The following is a 23,688-nucleotide window of genomic DNA, read 5'->3' as shown; positions in this document are numbered from 1 at the left end:
CTATGTGTCTCTATGGGGTTTCTATGGGGCCGTGCTATCTTTAGCCCCACTCCTTATAGGGCGCTGTGGGGCTGCCCCCCTCCCCCCCCCCCCCTTCAGTTCTATTTCGGGTCCGGCCCCACCCCCATAAAGGGGGGCAATAAAAGGGGGGGGGTCCGCCCCATAGCTGCCCCATAGCTGCCCCATAGCGGCCCCACAGCGACCCTAAAGAGAGCAGCACCATGGTAAGTGGAATTGGAGGGGGAAAACCCCATAGGAAACCCCATAGATTCCCCCATAGACCCTATAAGCCCCATAGACCCCACCCCATAGACCCCAATGGACCCCACCCCATAGACCCCCATGGACACCCCATAGACCCCAATAGACCCCACCCCATAGACCCTATAGACCCCATAGACCCCACCCCATAGACCCCATAGACCCTATAGGCCCCATAGACCCCCATGGACACCCCATAGACCCCCATGAACCCCACCCCATAGACCCCCATGGACACCCCATAGACCCCCATAGACCCCACCCCATAGACCCTATAGACCCCATAGACCCCACCCAATAGACCCCATAGACCCTATAGACCCCATAGACCCCCATGGACCCCACCCCATACACCCCATACACCCCATAGACCCCATAGACCCCATAGACCCCCATAGACCCCACACCATAGATCACATAGACCCTATAGACCCCCATGGACACCCCATAGACCCCACCCCATAGACCCCATAGACCCTATAGACCCCATAGACCCCCATGGACACCCCATAGACCCCCATGGACCCCACCCCATAAACCCCATAGACCCTATAGGCCCCATAGACCCCTATGGACACCCCATAGAACCCTATGTATCCCACCCCATAGACCCTATAGTCCCCATAGGCCCCACCCCATAGACCCCATAGGCCCCCATGGACCCCATAGACCCCATAGACCCCCATGGACCCCACCCCATAGACCCCATAGACCCCCATGGACCCCACCCCATAGATCCCATAGACCCTATAGACCCCCATGGACACCCCATAGACCCCACCCCATAGACCCCATGGACCCTATAGGCCCCATGGACCCCCATGGACACCCCATAGACCCCATAGACCCTATAGACCCCATAGACCCTATAGACCCCATAGACCCCCATGGACCCCATAGACCCCATGGACACCCCATAGACCCCATAGACCCTATAGACCCCATAGACCCCCATGGACACCCCATAGACCCCCATGGACCCCACCCCATAGACCCCATAGACCCCATAGACCCCCATGGACCCCACCCCATAGACCCCCATAGACCCCACCCCATAGACCCTATAGACCCCATAGACCCCACCCCATAGACCCCATAGACCCCATAGACCCCATAGACCCCCATGGACCCCCATGGATCCCATAGACCCCCATAGACCCTATAGACCCCATAGACCCCCATGGACCCCATAGACCCCATGGACACCCCATAGACCCCATGGACCCTATAGACCCCATAGACCCCCATGGACACCCCATAGACCCCCATGGACCCCACCCCATAGACCCCATGGACCCTATAGACCCCATAGACCCCCATGGACACCCCATAGAACCCTATGTATCCCACCCCATAGACCCTATAGGCCCCATAGGCCCCACCCCATAGACCCCCATGGACCCCACCCCATAGACCCTATAGACCCCCATGGACCCCACCCCATAGACCCTATAGACCCCATGGACCCCACCCCATAGACCCCATGGACCCTATAGCCCCATAGACCCCCATGGACACCCCATAGACCCTATAGACCCCATAGACCCCCATGAACCCCATAGACCTCATAGACCCTATAGACCCCATAGACCCCCATGGACCCCACCCCATAGACCCTATAGACCCCATAGACCCCCATGGACACCCCATATACCCCATGGACCCCAGCCCATAGACCCCATAGACCCTATAGACCCCCCCCATAGACCCCCATGGACCCCACCCCATAGACCCCCATGGACACCCCATAGACCCCCATGGACACCCCATAGACCCCCATGGACCCCACCCCATAGACCCCATAGACCCCCATGGACCCCACCCCATAGACCCTATAGACCCCATAGACCCCCATGAACCCCATAGACCTCATAGACCCTATAGACCCCATAGACCCCCATGGACCCCACCCCATAGACCCTATAGACCCCATAGACCCCCATGGACACCCCATATACCCCATGGACCCCACCCCATACACCCTATAGACCCCATAGACCCCCATGGACACCCCATATACCCCATGGACCCCAGCCCATAGACCCCATAGACCCTATAGGCCCCCCCCATAGACCCCCATGGACCCCACCCCATAGACCCCCATGGACACCCCATAGACCCCCATGGACCCCACCCCATAGACCCCATAGACCCCATAGACCCCATAGACCCCATTGACCCCATTGACCCCATAGACCCCATTGACCCCATTGACCCCATAGACCCCATTGACCCCATAGACCCCATATACCCCACAGACCCCATAGACCCCATTGCCCCCATAGACCCCATTGCCCCCATAGACCCCATAGACCCCATAGACCCCATTGACCCCATAGACCCCATAGACCCCATAGACACCATAGACCCCATAGACCCCATTGCCCCCATAGACCCCATAGACCCCATAGACCCCATAGACCCCATTGACCCCCTAGACCCCATAGACCCCATTGCCCCCATAGACCCCATTGCCCCCATAGACCCCATATACCCCACAGACCCCATAGACCCCATTGACCCCATAGACCCTATAACTTCCCCTATAGGCCCCAAAGAAAGCCAAGCGTCGTGCAGCCGAGGGCTCCTCCAACGTCTTCTCCATGTTCGACCAGACCCAGATCCAGGAGTTCAAAGAGGTTCGTTAATTAATTAATTAAGGGCTAGTAATTAATTAACGAGGCTCTATGGGGTCTCTATGGGGTTATATGGGGTTATATGGGTCTCTATGGGTCTATATGGGGTGTCTATGGGGTCTCTATGGGGTCTTTATGGGGATTTATGGGGTCTATGGGGTTCTATGGGTCTCTATGGGGTTCTATGGGTCTCTATGGGGTCTCTATGGGTCTCTATGGGGTCTATGGGTCTCTATGGGGCTCTATGGGGTCTCTATGGGGTCTCTATGGGTCTCTATGGGGCTCTATGGGGATCTATGGCGTTATATGGGGTCTCTATGGGGTTTCTATGGGGCTATATGGGGTCTATGGGGGTTATATGGGGTCTCTATGGGGATCTATGGGGGTTATATGGGGTCTCTATGGAGATCTATGGGGTTATATGGGGTCTCTATGGGTCTCTATGGGGTTCTATGGGGAGCAATGGGGTCTCTATGGGGTTCTATGGGGTTTCTATGGGGTCTATGGGTCTCTATGGGGCTTTATGGGGTTCTATGGGGCTCTATGGGGTCTCCATGTTCGACCAGACCCAGATCCAGGAGTTCAAAGAGGTTCGTTAATTAATTAATTAAGGGCTAGTAATTAATTAATGAGGCTCTATGGGGTCTCTATGGGGTTTATATGGGGTTATATGGGGTTATATGGGGCTTTGTGGGGTCTCTATGGGACTCTATGGGGATCTATGAGGCCTATAGGTCTCTATGGGGTCTATGGGTCTCTATGGGTCTCTATGGGTCTCTATGGGTCTCTATGGGTCTCTATGGGGATCTATGGGGGCTCTATGGGTCTCTATGGGTCTTTATGGGTCTCTATGGGGCTCTATGGGGTCTCTATGGGGTTTCTATGGGTCTCTATGGGTTTCTATGGGGTCTCTATGGGTTTCTATGGGGCTCTATGGGGATTTATGAGGCCTATAGGTCTCTATGGGCTCTATGGGTCTCTATGGGTCTCTTTGGGGTTCTATGGGTCTCTATGGGGTCTTTATGGGGTTCTATGGGGATCTATGGGGTTCTATGGGGATCTATGGGGTTCTATGGGGTCTCTATGGGGTTTCTATGGGGCTATGTGGGCTCTATGGGGGTTATATGGGGTCTCTATGGGGATCTATGGGGTTATATGGGGTCTCTATGGGTCTCTATGGGGTTCTATGGGGTTTCTGTGGGGTCTAAGGGGATCTATGGGGCTCTATGGGGTTCTATGGGGTCTCTATGGGGCTCTATGGGGCTCTATGGGGTCTCTATGTTCGACCAGACCCAGATCCAGGAGTTCAAAGAGGTTCGTTAATTAATTAATTAAGGGGCGTTAATTAATTAACGAGGCTCTATGGGGTCTCTATGGTGTTGTATGGGACTCTATGGGGTTTATATGGGACTCTATGGGTTTCTATGGGACTCTATGGGGATCTATGAGGCCTATAGGTCTCTATGGGTCTCTATGGGTCTCTATGGGGCTCTATGGGGCTCTATGGGTCTCTATGGGTCTCTATGGGGTTCTATGGGTCTCTATGGGTCTCTATGGGGTCTCTATGGGGTCTCTATGGGTCTCTATGGGGTCTATGGGTCTCTATGGGGCTCTATGGGGTCTCTATGGGTCTCTATGGGGTTCTATGGGTCTCTATGGGTCTATATGGGGTGTCTATGGGGTCTCTATGGGGTCTTTATGGGGATTAATGGGGTCTATGGGGTTCTATGGGTCTCTATGGGGTTCTATGGGTCTCTATGGGGTTCTATAGGGCTTTATGGGGTTTCTATGGGGCTATATGGGGTCTACGGGGCTCTATGGGGTCTATGGGTCTCTATGGATCTCTATGGGTCTCTATGGGTCTCTATGGGGTTCTATAGGTCTCTATGGGTCTCTATGGGTCTCTATGGGTCTCTATGGGTCTCTATGGGTCTCTATGGGGTCTCTATGGGGTTTATATGGGTCTCTATGGGGTTTATATGGGGCTCTATGTGGTTCTGTGGGGTTCTATGGGGTCTCTATGGGTCTCTATGGGGTTCTATGGGGTCTCTATGGGGTTATATGGGGCTTTGTGGGGTTTCTATAGGTTTCTATGGGGCTCTATGGGGAGCAATGGGTCTCTATGCGGTCTATAGGCTTCTATGGGTCTCTATGGGTCTCTATGGGGTTCTATGGGGCTCTATGGGGTTCTATAGGGCTTTATGGGGTTTCTATGGGGCTCTATGGGGTTCTATGGGGCTCTATGGGTCTATATGGGGTCCCTATGGGGTCTTTATGGGGTTTCTATGGGTCTCTATGGGGTTTATATGGGGCTCTATGGGGTTCTATGGGGTTCTATGGGGTCTCTATGGGTCTCTATGGGGTTCTATGGGGTCTCTATGGGGTTATATGGGGCTTTGTGGGGTTTCTATAGGTTTCTATGGGGCTCTATGGGGAGCAATGGGTCTCTATGTGGTCTATAGGCTTCTATGGGTCTCTATGGGGCTCTATGGGTCTCTATGGGGCTCTATGGGGTTCTATGGGACTATATGGGGTCTATGGGTCTCTATGGGGTTTCTATTGGGCTATATGGGGTCTATGGGGCTATATGGGGTCTCTATGGGTCTCTATGGGGTTCTATAGGGCTCTATAGGTCTCTATGGGTCTCTATGGGTCTCTATGGGGTTCTATAGGGCTCTATAGGTCTCTATGGGTCTCTATGGGTCTCTATGGGGCTCTATGGGTCTCTATGGGTCTATATGGGGTCTCTATGGGGTTTCTATGGGTCTCTATGGGGTTTATATGGGGCTCTATGGGGTTCTATGGGGTTCTATGGGGTCTCTATGGGTCTCTATGGGGTTCTATGGGGATCTATAGGTCTCTATGGGTCTCTATGGGTCCCTATGGGTCTCTATGGGTCTCTATGGGGTTCTATGGGGCTCTATGGGGTTCTATGGGGCTCTATGGGGCTCTATGGGGTTCTATGGGGCTCTATGGGGTTCTATAGGGCTTTATGGGGTTTCTATGGGGCTATATGGGGTCTATGGGGCTATATGGGGTCTATGGGGCTATATGGGGTCTCTATGGGTCTCTATGGGGTTCTATGGGGTTTCTATGGGGCACTGTGGAGCACTATGGGGCTCTGTGGGGTTCTATGAGACCCTATGGGGCTCTGTGTCACTTATGGGATCATATTACCCCTTATAGGATCATGGTGCCCCTTATAGGATCATGGTATCCCTTATAGGGTCTTGTTCCCCCTTATGGGGTCCTGGTGCCCCTTATAGGATCATATTACCCCTTATAGGATCGTATTACCCCTTATAGGGCCATGTTATCCCTTATAGGGTCTTGTTCCCCCTTATGGGGTCCTGGTGCCCCTTATAGGATCGTGGTTCCCCTTATAGGATCATGATACCCCTTATAGGGTCATGTTCCCCCTTATGGGGTCCTGGTGCCCCTTATAGGATCATGGTGCCCCTTATAGGGTCTTGTACCCCCTTATAGGGTCATATAACCCCTTATAGGATCATGGTTCCCCTTATAGGGTCACGTTGGCCCTTATGGGGTCCTGGAGCCCCTTATAGGATCATATTACCCCTTATAGGATCATGGTTCCCCTTATAGGGTCTTGTTCCCCCTTATGGGGTCCTGGTGCCCCTTATAGGATCATATTACCCCTTATAGGATCATATTACCCCTTATAGGATCGTGGTTCCCCTTATAGGGTCCCGTTGGCCCTTATGGGGTCGTGGTTCCATTCCAAGGTCCCTATTTATAGGTTCCCAGCTGTCCCCGCTTATGGGGTCGGGTGACACCTTTAGGGTGCAGCTGTCACTTATGGGGGGAGGGGGGGGGATATAGGGGGGGGTGAGGGGGAATAGAGCCCTAGAGACCCCATAGAGACCCCATAGAGACCCCATAGAGACCCCATAGACCCCATAGAGACCCCATAGAGCCCTATAGACCCCATAGAGACCCCATAAAGACCCCATAGATCCCATAGAGACCCCATAGAGACCCCATAGAGACCTATAGACCCCATAGAGACCCCATAGACCCCATAGACCCCATAGAGACCCCATAGAGCCCAATAGACCCCATAGAGACCCCATAGACCCCATAGAGCCCTATAGACACCATAGAGACCCCATAGAGCCCATAGAGACCCCATAGACCCCATGGAGACCCCATAGAGCCCATAGAGCCCTATAGACCCCATAGAGACCCCATAGAGCCCTATAGACCCCATAGAGACCCCATAAAGACCCCATAGATCCCATAGAGACCCCAGAGAGACCCCATAGACCCCATAGACCCCATAGAGCCCTATAGACCCCATAGAGACCCCATAGAGACCCCATAGACCCCATAGAGACCCTATAGACCCCATAGAGACCCCATAGACCCCATAGAGCCCTATAGACCCCATAGAGACCCCATAGACCCCATAGAGCCCTATAGACCCCATAGAGACCCCATAGAGACCCCATAGAGCCCTATAGACCCCATAGAGACCCATAGAGACCCCATAGAGACCCCATAGAGACCCTATAGACCCCATAGAGACCCCATAGACCCCATAGACCCCATAGAGACCCCATAGACCCCACAGAGCCCCATAGAGACCCCATAGACCCCATAGAGACCCTATAGACCCCATAGAGACCCCATAGAGCCCTATAGACCCCATAGAGACCCCATAGAGACCCCATAGAGACCCCATAGAGCGCTATAGAGCCCTATAGACCCCGTAGAGACCCCATAGACCCCATAGAGCCCTATAGACCCCATAGAGACCCCATAGCCCCTATTGACCCCATAGACCCCACTGACCCCTTTAACCCCATAGACCCCATTGACCCCTTTAACCCCATAGACCCCATAGACCCCATAGACCCCATAGACCCTATTGACCCTATTGACCCCATAGCCCCCATTGACCCCTTTAACCCCATTGACCCCATTGCCCCCATAGACCCCTTTAACCCCATTGACCCTATTGACCCCATAGACCCCATAGACCCTATTGACCCTATTAACCCTATTGACCCTATTGACCCCATTGACCCTATTGACCCCGTAGCCCCCATAGACCCCATTGACCCCATAGCCCCCATTGCCCCCACTAGCCCCATAGACCCCATAGAGACCCCATAGAGCCCTATAGACCCTGTAGAGACCCCATAGCCCCTATTGACCCCATAGCCCCCATTGACCCCTTTAACCCCATAGACCCCATTGACCCCTTTAACCCCATAGACCCCATAGACCCCATTGACCCTATTGACCCTATTGACCCCATAGCCCCCATAGAGCCCTATAGACCCCATAGACCCCATAGCCCCTATTGACCCCATAGACCCCATTGACCCCATTGCCCCCATAGACCCCTTTAACCTCATTGACCCTATTGACCCCATAGACCCCATAGACCCCATAGACCCTATTAACCCTATTGACCCTATTGACCCTATTGACCCTATTGACCCCATAGACCCTATTGACCCCATAGCCCCCATTGACCCCTTTAACCCCATTGACCCCATAGACCCCATAGAGCCCTATAGACCCCATAGAGACCCCATAGCCCCCATTGAACCCTTTAACCCCATTGACCCCATTGCCCCCATAGACCCCTTTAACCCCATTGACCCTATTGACCCCATAGACCCCATAGACCCTATTAACCCTATTGACCCTATTGACCCTATAGGCTTTCACAGTGATCGATCAGAACCGGGATGGCATCATTGATAAGGACGACCTGCGGGAAACCTTCGCTGCTATGGGTACGGGGTTATGGGGTCAATGGGGTCTATGGGGTCTATGGGGTTATGGGGTTATGGGGTCTATGGGGTCTATGGGGTCTATGGGGTTATGGGGTTATGGGGTCTATGGGGTCTATGGGGTTATGGGGTTATGGGGTCTATGGGGTTATGGGGTTATGGGGTCTATGGGGTCTATGGGGTTATGGGGTCTATGGGGTCTATGGGGTCTATGGGGTCTCTATGGGCTCTATGGGGTCTCTATGGGGTCTGTAGGTCTCTATGGGGTCTATAGGTCTCTATGGGGTCTATGGGGTCTTTATGGGCTCTATAGTGCTCTATGGGGTCTATGGGGTCTCTATGGGGTCTATAGGGTCTCTATGGGGTCTCTATGGGGTCTATGGGGTCTCTATGGGGTCTCTATGGGGTCTCTATGGGGTCTATGGGGTCTCTATGGGGTCTATGGGGTTATGGGGTTATGGGGTCTATGGGGTCTATGGGGTCTATAGTGTCTATGGGGTCTATGGGGTCTATGGGGTCTATAGTGTCTATGGGGTCTATGGGGTCTATGGGGTTATGGGGTCTATGGGGTTATGGGGTTATGGGGTCTATGGGGTTATGGGGTCTATGGGGTCTATGGGGTCTATGGGGTTATGGGGTCTATGGGGTCTATGGGGTTATGGGGTCTATGGGGTTATGGGGTCTATGGGGTCAATGGGGATATATGGGGGTCTATGGGGTCTATGGGGTTATGGGGTCTATGGGGTCTGTGGGGTCTATGGGGTTATGGGGTCTATGGGGTCTATGGGGTTATGGGGTCTATGGGGTCTATGGGGTCTATGGGGTCTATGGGGTTATGGGGTCTATGGGGTCTATGGGGTCTATGGGGTTATGGGGTTATGGGGTCTATGGGGTCTATGGGGTCTATGGGGTTATGGGGTCTATGGGGTCTATGGGGTTATGGGGTCTATGGGGTCTATGGGGTCTATGGGGTTATGGGGGTCTATGGGGTCTATGGGGTCTATGGGGTCTATGGGGCCAAGGGGGACTATGGGGTCTATGGGGTCTATGGGGTCTATGGGGTCTATGGGGTCTGTGGGGGGGTCTATGGGGTTATGGGGTCTATGGGGTCTATGGGGTCTATGGGGTCTATGGGGTTATGGGGTCTATGGGGTCTATGGGGTTATGGGATCTATGGGGTCTATGGGGTTATGGGGTCTATGGGGTCTATGGGGTCTATGGGGTCTATGGGGTTATGGGGTCTATGGGGTCTATGGGGTCAATGGGGTCTATGGGGTCTATGGGGTCTATGGGGTCTATGGGGTTATGGGGTCTATGGGGTCTATGGGGTTATGGGGTCTATGGGGTCTATGGGGTCTATGGGGTTTATGGGGTCAATGGGGTCAATGGGGTCAATGGGGTCTATGGGGTTATGGGGTCTATGGGGTTATGGGGTCTATGGGGTCTATGGGGTTATGGGGTCTATGGGGTTATGGGGTTATGGGGTTATGGGGTTATGGGGTCTATGGGGTCTATGGGGTCTATGGGGTTATGGGGTTATGGGGTCTATGGGGTCTATGGGGATCTATGGGGTTATGGGGTCTATGGGGGGGTCTATGGGGGGGTCTATGGGGTCTATGGGGTCTATGGGGTTATGGGGTCTATGGGGTCTATGGGGTCAATGGGGTCTATGGGGTCTATGGGGTCTATGGGGTCTATGGGGTTATGGGGTCTATGGGGTCTATGGGGTTATGGGGTCTATGGGGTCTATGGGGTCTATGGGGTTTATGGGGTCAATGGGGTCAATGGGGTCAATGGGGTCTATGGGGTTATGGGGTCTATGGGGTTATGGGGTCTATGGGGTCTATGGGGTTATGGGGTCTATGGGGTTATGGGGTTATGGGGTTATGGGGTTATGGGGTCTATGGGGTCTATGGGGTCTATGGGGTTATGGGGTTATGGGGTCTATGGGGTCTATGGGGATCTATGGGGTTATGGGGTCTATGGGGGGGTCTATGGGGGGGTCTATGGGGTCTATGGGGTCTATGGGGTTATGGGGTCTATGGGGTCTATGGGGTCTGTGGGGTCTATGGGGTCTATGGGGTCTATGGGGTTATGGGGTCTATGGGGTTATGGGGTCTATGGGGTCTATGGGGTGATCTATGGGGTGATCTATGGGGTCTATGGGGTGATCTATGGGGTGATCTATGGGGTCTGTGGGGTCTATAGGGTCTATGGGGTGATCTATGGGGTCTATGGGGTGATCTATGGGGTGACCTATGGGGTGACCTATGGGGTGATCTATGGGGTGATCTATGGGGTCTATGGGGTGACCTATGGGGTGATCTATGGGGTCAATGGGGTCTATGGGGTCTATGGGGATATATGGGGTCTATAGTGTCTATGGGGTTATGGGGTCTATGGGTGTCTATATGGTCTATGGGGCAGGCTGACCCATATATAGTGTACACCTGGCCCCATAACCTCCCCCTGCCCCACATATTCTCTAGGGCGGCTGAACGTGAAGAACGAGGAGCTGGACGCCATGATTAAAGAAGCCAGCGGCCCCATTAACTTCACCGTGTTCCTCACCATGTTCGGGGAGAAGCTCAAAGGTCTGCCCCATACATCAGCCCTCTGCCCCATAGATCACCCCATAGGCCCCATAGATCCCCTCTCTGCCCCATAGATCACCCCATAGATCAGCCCTCTGCCCCATAGATCCCCTCTCTGCCCCATAGATCACCCCATAGATCAGCCCTCTGCCCCATAGATCACCCCATAGATCACCCCATAGATCACCCCTCTGCCCCATAGATCACCCCATAGATCACCCCTCTGCCCCATAGATCAGCCCTCTGCCCCATAGATCACCCCATAGATCACCCCTCTGCCCCATAGATCAGCCCTCTGCCCCATAGATCAGCCCTCTGCCCCATAGATCACCCCATAGACCCCATAGACCCCATAGATCACCCCATAGGCCCCATAGATCACCCCATAGATCACCCATAGACCCCATAGATCACCCCATAGATCACCCCATAGACCCCATAGATCCCATAGATCAGCCCTCTGCCCCATAGATCAGCCCTCTGCCCCATAGATCACCCCATAGATCAGCCCTCTGCCCCATAGATCAGCCCTCTGCCCCATAGATCACCCCATAGATCACCCCTCTGCCCCATAGATCACCCCATAGACCCCATAGATCACCCCTCTGCCCCATAGATCACCCCTCTGCCCCATAGATCAGCCCTCTGCCCCATAGATCAGCCCATAGGCCCCATAGATCAGCCCTCTGCCCCATACATCAGCCCTCTGCCCCATACATCAGCCCTCTGCCCCATAGATCAGCCCTCTGCCCCATAGATCCTATAGATCGCCCCATAGATCACCCCATAGATCACCCCATAGGCCCCATAGATCACCCCATAGATCACCCCATAGATCACCCCTCTGCCCCATAGATCAGCCCTCTGCCCCATAGATCACCCCTCTGCCCCATAGATCAGCCCTCTGCCCCATAGATCACCCCATAGATCAGCCCTCTGCCCCATAGATCAGCCCTCTGCCCCATAGGTCACCCCATAGATCACCCCATAGATCACCCCATAGATCACCCCATAGATCACCCCATAGGCCCCATAGATCACCCCATAGACCCCATAGACCCCATAGATCACCCCATAGACCCCATTGACCCCATAGATCACCCCATAGACCCCACTGATCCCCATAGACCCCATAGATCACCCCATAGACCCCATAGATCACCCCATAGACCCCATAGACCCCATAGATCACCCCATAGACCCTATAGACCCCATAGATCACCCCATAGACACCATTGAACCCCATAGACCCCATAGATCACCCCATAGATCCCCCATAGGCCCCATAGACCCCATAGATCACCCCATAGATCGCCCCATAGATCACCCCATAGATCACCCCATAGATCACCCCTCTGCCCCATAGATCACCCCTCTGCCCCATAGGTCACCCCATAGACCCCATTGATCCCCATAGACCCCATACATCACCCCTCTGCCCCATAGATCACCCCATAGATCACCCCATAGATCCCCCATAGGCCCCATAGACCCCATAGGCCCCATAGATCCCATAGATCACCCCATAGACCCCATAGGCCCCATAGACCCCATTGACCCCATTGACCCCATAGGCCCCATTGAACCCATAGATCCCCATAGACCCCATAGATCACCCCATAGACCCCATAGATCACCCCTCTGCCCCATAGATCACCCCATTGACCCCATAGGCCCCATAGATCCCATTGACCCCATTGACCCCATAGGCCCCATTGAACCCATAGATCCCCATAGACCCCATAGATCACCCCATAGATCACCCCATAGACCCCATAGATCACCCCATAGATCACCCCATAGATCACCCCTCTGCCCCATAGATCCCATAGATCACCCCATAGACCCTATAGACCCCATAGATCACCCCATAGATCACCCCATACATCAGCCCTCTGCCCCATAGATCACCCCATAGATCAGCCCTCTGCCCCATAGATCACCCCATAGATCACCCCATAGGCCCCATAGATCACCCCTCTGCCCCATAGATCAGCCCTCTGCCCCATAGATCACCCCATAGACCCCATAGATCACCCCTCTGCCCCATAGATCACCCCATAGATCACCCCATAGATCAGCCCTCTGCCCCATAGATCCCATAGATCAGCCCTCTGCCCCATAGATCACCCCATAGATCACCCCATAGATCACCCCTCTGCCCCATAGATCACCCCTCTGCCCCATAGATCACCCCATAGGCCCCATAGATCACCCCTCTGCCCCATAGATCAGCCCTCTGCCCCATAGATCACCCCATAGATCACCCCATAGACCCCATAGATCACCCCATAGATCACCCCATAGGCCCCATAGATCACCCCATAGACCCCATAGATCAGCCCTCTGCCCCATAGATCACCTCATAGATCACCCCATAGGCCCCATAGATCACCCCTCTGCCCCATAGATCAGCCCTCTGCCCCATAGATCACCCCATAGACCCCATAGATCACCCCTCTGCCCCATAGATCACCCCATAGATCACCCCATAGATCAGCCCTCTGCCCCATAGATCCCATAGATCAGCCCTCTGCCCCATAGATCACCCCATAGATCACCCCATAGATCACCCCTCTGCCCCATAGATCACCCCTCTGCCCCATAGATCACCCCATAGGCCCCATAGATCACCCCTCTGCCCCATAGATCAGCCCTCTGCCCCATAGATCACCCCATAGATCACCCCATAGACCCCATAGATCACCCCATAGATCACCCCATAGGCCCCATAGATCACCCCATAGACCCCATAGATCAGCCCTCTGCCCCATAGATCACCTCATAGATCACCCCATAGGCCCCATAGATCACCCCTCTGCCCCATAGATCATCCCATAGATCACCCCATAGGCCCCATAGATCAGCCCTCTGCCCCATAGATCACCCCATAGATCACCCCTCTGCCCCATAGATCAGCCCTCTGCCCCATAGATCACCCCTCTGCCCCATAGGTCACCCTATAGATCACCCCATAGACCCTATAGACCCCATAGATCACCCCTCTGCCCCATAGATCACCCCATAGATCACCCCATACATCACCCCATACATCACCCCATAGACCCCATAGATCACCCCATAGACCCCGTAGACCCCATAGATCACCCCATTGACCCCATAGATCCCCCATAGACCCCATAGATCACCCCATAGATCACCCCATAGACCCCATAGGTCACATAGATCACCCCATAGATCACCCCATAGATCACCTCATAGATCACCCCATAGACCCCATAGATCCCATAGATCACCCCTCTGCCCCATAGATCACCCCATAGACCCCATAGATCACCCCATAGATCACCCCACTGACCCCATAGATCACCCCATAGATCACCCCTCTGCCCCATAGATCACCCCATAGGCCCCATAGACCCCATAGATCACCCCATAGATCCCCCATAGGCCCCATAGACCCCATAGATCACCCCATAGATCACCCCATAGATCACCCCATAGATCACCCCTCTGCCCCATAGATCACCCCATAGATCACCCCATAGATCACCCCATAGGCCCCATAGACCCTATAGACCCCATAGATCACCCCATAGGCCCCATAGATCAGCCCTCTGCCCCATAGATCACCCCATAGGCCCCATAGATCACCCCTCTGCCCCATAGATCACCCCATAGACCCCATAGGCCCCATAGACCCCATTGACCCCATTGACCCCATAGGCCCCATTGAACCCATAGATCCCCATAGACCCCATAGATCACCCCATAGATCACCCCATAGATCACCCCATAGACCCCATAGATCACCCCATAGATCACCCCATAGATCACCCCATAGGCCCCATAGATCACCCCATAGACCCCATAGATCACCCCATAGGCCCCATAGATCACCCCATAGATCACCCCTCTGCCCCATAGATCCCATAGATCACCCCTCTGCCCCATAGATCACCCCATAGATCACCCCATAGATCACCCCTCTGCCCCATAGATCACCCCATAGACCCTATAGATCACCCCATAGGCCCCATAGATCACCCCTCTGCCCCATAGATCCCATAGATCACCCCATAGATCACCCCATAGATCACCCCTCTGCCCCATAGATCCCATAGATCACCCCATAGATCACCCCATAGATCACCCCTCTGCCCCATAGATCACCCCATAGACCCCATAGATCACCCCATAGGCCCCATAGATCACCCCATAGATCACCCCATAGATCACCCCTCTGCCCCATAGATCACCCCATAGGTCACCCCATAGATCACCCCATAGATCACCCCATAGACCCCATAGATCACCCCATAGATCACCCCATAGACCCCATAGATCACCCCTCTGCCCCATAGATCACCCCATAGACCCCATAGATCACCCCATAGATCACCCCTCTGCCCCATAGATCACCCCATAGGCCCCATAGATCACCCCATAGATCACCCCATAGACCCCATAGATCACCCCATAGATCACCCCATAGATCACCCCATAGATCACCCCATTGACCCCATAGATCACCCCATAGACCACATTGACCCAATAGACCCCATAGATCACCCCACTGACCCCATAGATCACCCCACTGACCCCATAGATCACCCCATAGACCCTATAGACCCCATTGATCCCCATTGCCCCCATTGCCCCCATTGACCCCATAGACCCCATTGCCCCCATAGACCCCATAGATCCCCATAGACCCAATAGACCCCATAGACCCCATTGACCCCATAGGGCCCCATAGACCCCATAGAGACCCTATAGATCCCACTGACCCCATTGACCCCATTGACCCCCATAGACCCTATATACCCCATAGACCCCATAGATCCCCATTGACCACATAGACCCCATAGAGCCCCATAAGACCCCATAGAGTCCCCATAGAGCCCCATAGGACCCCATAGAACCCTATAGGACCCCATAGAGCCCCATAGGACCCCATAGACCCAATAGACCCCATAGACCCCATAGACCCCATAGACCCCATTGACCCCATAGGCCCCATAGATCCCCATTGACCCCATAGATCCCCATTGACCCTATAGACCCCATAGATCCCCATAGAGCCCCATAGACCCCTTTGGCCCCATAGGCCCCATAGACCCCATAGACCCCATAGATCCCATAGACCCCATAGACCCCCAGAGACCCCATAGACCCCATTGCCCCCATTGACCCCATAGACCCCATAGACCCTATAGATCCCATAGACCCCATAGATCCCCATTAAACCCCATATAAACCCCATAGAGCCCCATAAGACCCCATAGAGTCCCCATAGAGCCCCATAGGACCCCATAGAGCCCCATAGGACCCCATAGAGCCCCATAGGACCCCATAGGACCCCATAGACCCCACTGACCCTATAACTAACCCCCCCTGCCCCATTGCAGGTGCTGACCCCGAAGACGTCATCATGGGGGCCTTCAAAGTGCTGGACCCCGATGGGAAGGGATCCATTAAGAAGAGCTTGTGAGTCTATGGGGTCTATGGGGTTATGGGGTCTATGGGGTCTATGGGGTCTATGGGGTCAGTGGGGCCTATGGGGTCTATGGGGGCAATGGGGTCTATGGGGTCTATGTTGTTTATGGGATCAATAGGGTCAATGGGGTCTATGGGGTCTATGGGGTCTATGGGGTCTATGGGGTTATGGGGTCTATGGGGTCTATGGGAACAATGGGGTCTATGGGGTCTATGGGGGCAATGGGGCCTATGGGGATATATGGGGGTCTATGGGGTCAATGGGGTCTATGGGGATCAATGGGGTCTATGGGGTCTATGGGGTCTATGGGGTCTATGGGGTCTATGGGGTCTATGGGGTCAATGGGGTCAGTGGGGTCTATGGGGTCTATGGGGTCTATGGGGTCTATGGGGTCAATGGGGTCAATGGGGTCTATGGGGTCTATGGGGTCTATGGGGTCAGTGGGGTCAGTGGGGTCAATGGGGTCAATGGGGTCAATGGGGTCTATGGGGTCTATGGGGTCAATGGGGTCTATGGGGTCTATGGGGTCTATGGGGTCTATGGGGTCTATGGGGTCAGTGGGGTCAATGGGGTCTATGGGGTCTATGGGGTCTATGGGGACAATGGGGCCTATGGGGTCAATGGGGTCAATGGGGTCTATGGGGTCTATGGGGTTTATGGGGGTCTATGGGGTCTATGGGGGCAATGGGGCCTATGGGGTCTATAGGGTCTATGGGGTCTATGGGGTCAGTGGGGCCTATGGGGTCTATAGGGTCTATGGGGTCTATGGGGTCTATGGGGTCTATGGGGTCAATGGGGTCTATGGGGTCTATGGGAACAATGGGGTTATGGGGTCTATGGAGCCTATGGGACCCTATAGTGTCTCTATGGGGCCCTATGGGCTCTATGGGGTCGCCCCATACTTAACCCCCCTCCCACCCCACAGCCTGGAGGAGCTGCTGACCACCCAGTGCGACCGCTTCACCCCCGAGGAGGTGAGACCCATAGAAACCCCATAGAAACCCCATAGAAACCCTATAGGAACCCTATAGGAACCCTATAACCCTATAGGAACCCCATAGAAACCCTATAACCCCATAGAAACCCTATAGGAACCCTATAACCCCATAGGAATCCTATAACCCCATAGGAACCCTATAACCCTATAGAAACCCTATAGAAACCCTATAACCCCATAGAAACCCTATAACCCCATAGGAACCCTATAATCCCATAGAAACCCTATAGAAACCCTATAACCCTATAGAAACCCTATAACCCCATAGAAACCCCATAGAAACCCTATAGGAACCCTATAACCCCATAGGAACCCTATAACCCCATAGGAACCCTATAACCCTATAGAAACCCTATAGAAACCCTATAACCCCATAGAAACTCTATAGGAACCCTATAACCCCATAGGAACCCTATAACCCCATAGAAACCCTATAGGAACCCTATAACCCCATAGGAACCCTATAACCCCATAGAAACCCTATAGGAACCCTATAACCCCATAGGAACCCTATAACCCCATAGAAACCCCATAGAAACCCTATAACCCTATAGGAACCCTATAGCCCCATAGGAACCCTATAGAAACCCTATAACCCCATAGGAACCCTATAACCCCATAGGAACCCTATAGAAACCCTATAACCCCATAGGAACCCTATAACCCCATAGAAACCCTATAGAAACCCTATAACCCCATAGGAACCCTATAACCCCATAGGAACCCTATAGAAACCCCATAGAAACCCTATAACCCCATAGAAACCCTATAACCCCATAGAAACCCTATAACCCCATAGAAACCCTATAGAAACCCTATAACCCCATAGAAACCCTATAACCCCATAGGAACCCTATAACCCCATAGACCCCATAGAAATCCCATAGAAACCCTATAGAAACCCCATAGAAACTCTATAGCCCCATAGAAACCCCATATCCCCCCCTATATCCCCCCATAGGACCCTATATCCACCCCATATCCCCCCATAGGACCCCTATATCCCCCCATATCCCCCCATATCCCCCTATATCCCCCATAGGACCCTATATAACCCCATATCCCCTATATCCCCCATATCCCCCCATATCTCCCCCATATAACCCCATATCCCCCCATATCTCCCCATAGGACCCCTATATCCCCCCATATCCCCCCCATATCCCCCCATAGGACCCCTATATCCCCCCATAGGACCCCATAGGACCCTATATCCCCCCCATAGGACCCTATATGACCCTATAACCCTATATCCCCCCATATCCCCCCATATCTCCCCATAGGACCCCTATATCTCCCATAGGACCCCATAGGACCCTATATATCCCCTATATCCCCTATATCCACCCTATATCCCCTATATCCCCCCATATCTCCCCCATATCCCCCTATATCCCCCCTATATCCCCCCATATCCCCCTATATCCCCCCTATATCCCTCCATATCCCCCTATATCCCCCCTATATCCCCACATATCCCCCCCTAGGACCCCATAGGACCCTATATAACCCCATAGGACCCTATATAACCCCATATAACCCTATATAACCCTATAACCCTATATCCACCCCATAGATCAAGAACATGTGGGCCGCCTTCCCCCCATATCCCCCCATATCCCCCTATATCCCCCCATAGGACCCTATATCTCCCCATAGGACCCCATATAACCCTATATGACCCTATATGACCCTATATGACCCTATATGACCCTATATCCCCCCATATAACCCCATATAACCCTATAACCCTATATCCACCCCATAGATCAAGAACATGTGGGCCGCCTTCCCCCTATATCCCCCCATAGGACCCCTATATCTCCCCATAGGACCCCATATCCCCCCCATAGAACCCCATATCCCCCCATAGGACCCTATAGGACCCTATATGACCCCATATCCCCCCATATCCCCCCATATCCCCCCCATAGGACCCTATATCCCCCCATAGGACCCTTATATCTCCCCGTAGGACCCTATATCCCCCCATATAACCCTATATGACCCTATATCCCCCCATAGGACCCTATATCCCCCCATATCCCCCCCATATCCCCCTATATCCCCCTATATCCCTCCATAGGACCCTATATCCCCCCATATCCCCCCATATCCCCCCATATCCCCCCATATCCCCCTATATCCCCCCTATATCCCTCCATATCCCCCCATATAACCCTATATAACCCTATATAACCCCATAAGACCCTATATAACCCTATGACCCTATATCCACCCCATAGATCAAGAACATGTGGGCCGCCTTCCCCCCCTATAACCCCCTGGACCCCCCATATCCCCCCATAGGACCCCTATATCCCCCCATAGGACCCCATATAACCCCCCTAGGACCCCATAGGACCCTATATCCCCCTATATAACCCCATATAACCCTATAACCCTATATCCACCCCATAGATCAAGAACATGTGGGCCGCTTTCCCCCCATATCCCCCCATATCCCCCTATATCCCCCCATAGGACCCTATATCCCCTATATCCCCCTATATCCCTCCATATCCCCCCATAGGACCCTATATCCCCCCATATAACCCTATAGGACCCTATATAACCCCATATAACCCTATAGGACCCTATATCCCCCCCATATCCCCCTATATCCCCCCATAGGACCCTATATAACCCCATAGGACCCTATATCCCCTATATAACCCTATATAACCCTATAACCCTATATCCACCCCATAGATCAAGAACATGTGGGCCGCTTTCCCCCCCTAGGACCCTATATCCCCCCATAGGACCCCTATATCTCCCCATAGGACCCTTATATCCCCCCTATATGACCCCATATCCCCTATATCCCCTATATAACCCTATATCCCCCCATATCCCCCCATATCCCCCTATATCCCCCCTATATCCCCCCATATCCCCCCATATCCCCCCTATATCCCCCCATATCCCTCCATAGGACCCCTATATCTCCCCATAGAAACCCTATATCTCTTCATAGGATCCCATATCCCCCCATAGGACCCTATATCCCCCCATATAACCCTATATGACCCTATATCCCCCCATAGGACCCTATATCCCCCATATCCCCCCCATATCCCCCCATATCCCCCCTATATCCCCCCATATCCCCCCCATAGAACCCCATATCCCCCCATATCCCCCCATATCCCCCCATATCCCCCCATATCCCCCCATAGGACCCCTATATCCCCCCATAGGACCCCATAGGACCCTATATAACCCCATATAACCCTATATAACCCTATAGGACCCCATAAGACCCTATAACCCTGTATCCACCCCATAGATCAAGAACATGTGGGCCGCCTTCCCCCCATATCCCCCCATATCCCCCCATATCCCCCCATATCCCCCCTATATCCCCACATATCCCCCCATAGGACCCCATAGGACCCTATATAACCCCATATAACCCTATAGGACCCTATATAACCCTATATAACCCTATGACCCTATATCCACCCCATAGATCAAGAACATGTGGGCCGCCTTCCCCCCCTATAACCCCCTGGACCCCCCATATCCCCCCATAGGACCCCTATATCCCCCCATAGGACCCCATATAACCCCCCTAGGACCCCATAGGACCCTATATAACCCCATATAACCCCATAGGACCCTATATAACCCCATAGGACCCTATATAACCCTATATAACCCCATATAACCCTATAACCCTATATCCACCCCATAGATCAGAAACATGTGGGCCGCTTTCCCCCCATATCCCCCCATATCCCCCTATATCCCCCCCTATATCCCCCCATATCCCCCCATAGGACCCTATATAACCCCATATCCCCCCATATCCCCCCATATCCCCCCATAGGACCCTATATCCCCTATATCCCCCTATATATCACCATATCCCCCCCATAGGACCCTATATCCCCCCCATAGGACCCTATATCCCCCCCATAGGACCCTTATATCTCCCCATAGGACCCTATATCCCCCTATATAACCCTATATAACCCCATAAGACCCTATATCCCATATAACCCTATATCCATCCCATAGATCAAGAACATGTGGGCCGCCTTCCCCCCCTAGGACCCTATATACCCCCATATCCCCCTATATCCCCCCATATAACACCTATATAACCCTATATAACCCCATATAACCCCATATAACCCTATATAACCCTATATAACCCCATATAACCCCATAGGACCCCATATCCCCCCATATAACCCTATATAACCCTATATAACCCTATATAGCCCTATAACCCTATATCCACCCCATAGATCAAGAACATGTGGGCCGCTTTCCCCCCCGACGTGGCCGGCAACGTGGACTATAAGAACATCTGCTACGTCATCACCCACGGCGAGGACAAGGAGGGGGAGTGACCCTATAACACTGCGACCCTATAACACCAATGACCCTATAACAGGGGGACCCCATTACATGGGACCCCATAGAGGCCCCATAGAATGGGACCCACATCCCCTATAGAGACTCAATAAAGCAATGGGTTTTGCAAGGTTGTGTTTAATGGGGAGGGTTCTTGAACCCCATAGAGACCCCATAACCCCATAGAGACCCCATAACCCCATAGGGACCCCATAGAGACCCATAGAGACCCATAGAGACCCCATAGAGACCCCATAACCCCATATGGACCCCATAGAGACACCATAGAGACCCCATAACCCCATATGGACCCCATAAGGACACCATAGAGACCCCATAACCCCATAGAGACCCCATAGAGACCCATAGAGACCCATAGAGACCCCATAGAGACCCCATAACCCCATATGGACCCCATAGAGACACCATAGAGACCCCATAACCCCATATGGACCCCATAAGGACACCATAGAGACCCCATAACCCCATAGAGACCCCATAGAGACCCATAGAGACCCATAGAGACCCCATAGAGACCCCATAACCCCATAGAGACCCATAGAGACCCCATAGAGACCCCATGACCCCATAGAGACCCCATAGAGACCCCATAACCCCATAGGGACCCCATAACCCCATATGGACCCCATAGAGCCCCATAGGGACCCATAGAGACCCCATAACCCCACAGAGACCCCATAACCCCATAGAGACCCATAGAGATCCCATAACCCCATAGGGACCCCATAGAGACCCCATAGAGACCCTATAACCCCATAGAGACCCCATAACCCCATAGGGACCCCATAACCTACACCCCTATAGGGTGGTAGGTATAACACAGCAACCCTATAACACCAACGACCCTATAACAGGGGGACCCCATTACATGGGACCCCATAGAGACCCCATAGAGACTCAATAAAGCAATGGGTTTTGCAAGGTTGTGTTTAATGGGGAGGGTTCTTGAACCCCATAAAGACCCTATAAGGATCCCATAGAACCCCATAGAGACCCCATAGAGACCCCATAAGCCCATAGAGACCCCATAGAGACCCATAGAGACCCCATAACCCCATAGGGACCCCATAAGGATGCCATAGAGACCCATAGAGACCCCATAGAGACCCATAGAGACCCCATAACCCCATAGGGACCCCATAGGGACCCATAGAGACCCTATAACCCCACAGGGACCCCATAGGGACCCATAGAGACCCTATAACCCCACAGGGACCCCATAGGGACCCATAGAGACCCTATAACCCCATAGGGACCCCATAACCCCATAGGGACACCATAACCCCATAAGGACCCCATAGGGACCCCATAGAGCCCCATAAAGACCCCATAGAGACCCATAGAGACCCCATAACCCCATAGGGACCCCATAACCTACACCCCTATAGGGTGGTAGGTATAACACAGCAACCCTATAACACCAACGACCCTATAACAGGGGGACCCCATTACATGGGACCCCATAGAGACCCCATAGAGACTCAATAAAGCAATGGGTTTTGCAAGGTTGTGTTTAATGGGGAGGGTTCTTGAACCCCATAAAGACCCTATAAGGATCCCATAGAACCCCATAGAGACCCCA

General features: G+C 53.2%; 2 protein-coding genes across 10 annotated transcripts in view; one reads left to right on the top strand and one right to left on the bottom strand.

Moving 5' to 3' along the window:
• Nucleotides 1-23,688, bottom strand: part of LOC107307810 (uncharacterized) — a 55,805-nt gene that overhangs the window by 9,557 nt on the left and 22,560 nt on the right. The gene's annotated exons all lie outside the window — the stretch shown is intronic.
• Nucleotides 169-22,215, top strand: LOC146751956 (myosin regulatory light chain 11). 4 transcript variants are annotated; one of them, XM_085533243.1, is made up of 7 exons: nt 169-224; nt 2,811-2,900; nt 8,593-8,668; nt 11,155-11,259; nt 16,632-16,710; nt 17,646-17,694; nt 21,977-22,215. In XM_085533243.1, the coding sequence occupies exons 1-7, from the start codon at nt 222-224 to the stop codon at nt 22,079-22,081; spliced, it is 507 nt and encodes a 168-aa protein (XP_085389369.1). In that variant the 5' UTR covers nt 169-221; the 3' UTR covers nt 22,082-22,215. The 4 variants fall into 4 exon arrangements, with proteins under 4 accessions (XP_085389369.1, XP_085389371.1, XP_085389372.1 ...); XM_085533245.1 differs by lacking the exon at nt 21,977-22,215 and adding an exon at nt 19,294-19,371; XM_085533246.1 differs by lacking the exon at nt 2,811-2,900.

The sequence above is a fragment of the Coturnix japonica genome, unplaced genomic scaffold (genome assembly GCF_054131305.1).
Source record: "Coturnix japonica strain WE unplaced genomic scaffold, WE-NBRP24 Scf058, whole genome shotgun sequence".
Taxonomy (NCBI): Eukaryota; Metazoa; Chordata; class Aves; order Galliformes; family Phasianidae; genus Coturnix; species Coturnix japonica.
The sequence above is the reverse complement of the archived record's forward strand: the minus strand, read 5'-3'. Positions and strand labels throughout refer to the sequence as shown.

What these genes read in the sequence shown, in the direction of transcription:
- LOC146751956 (XM_085533243.1), top strand. An exon ending in AGATCCAGGAGTTCAAAGAG is followed by an intron (nt 2,901 to 8,592) that starts GTTCGTTAATTA and finishes TTGACCCTATAG; the next exon opens with GCTTTCACAGTGATCGATCA. An exon ending in GGATCCATTAAGAAGAGCTT is followed by an intron (nt 16,711 to 17,645) that starts GTGAGTCTATGG and finishes CCCACCCCACAG; the next exon opens with CCTGGAGGAGCTGCTGACCA.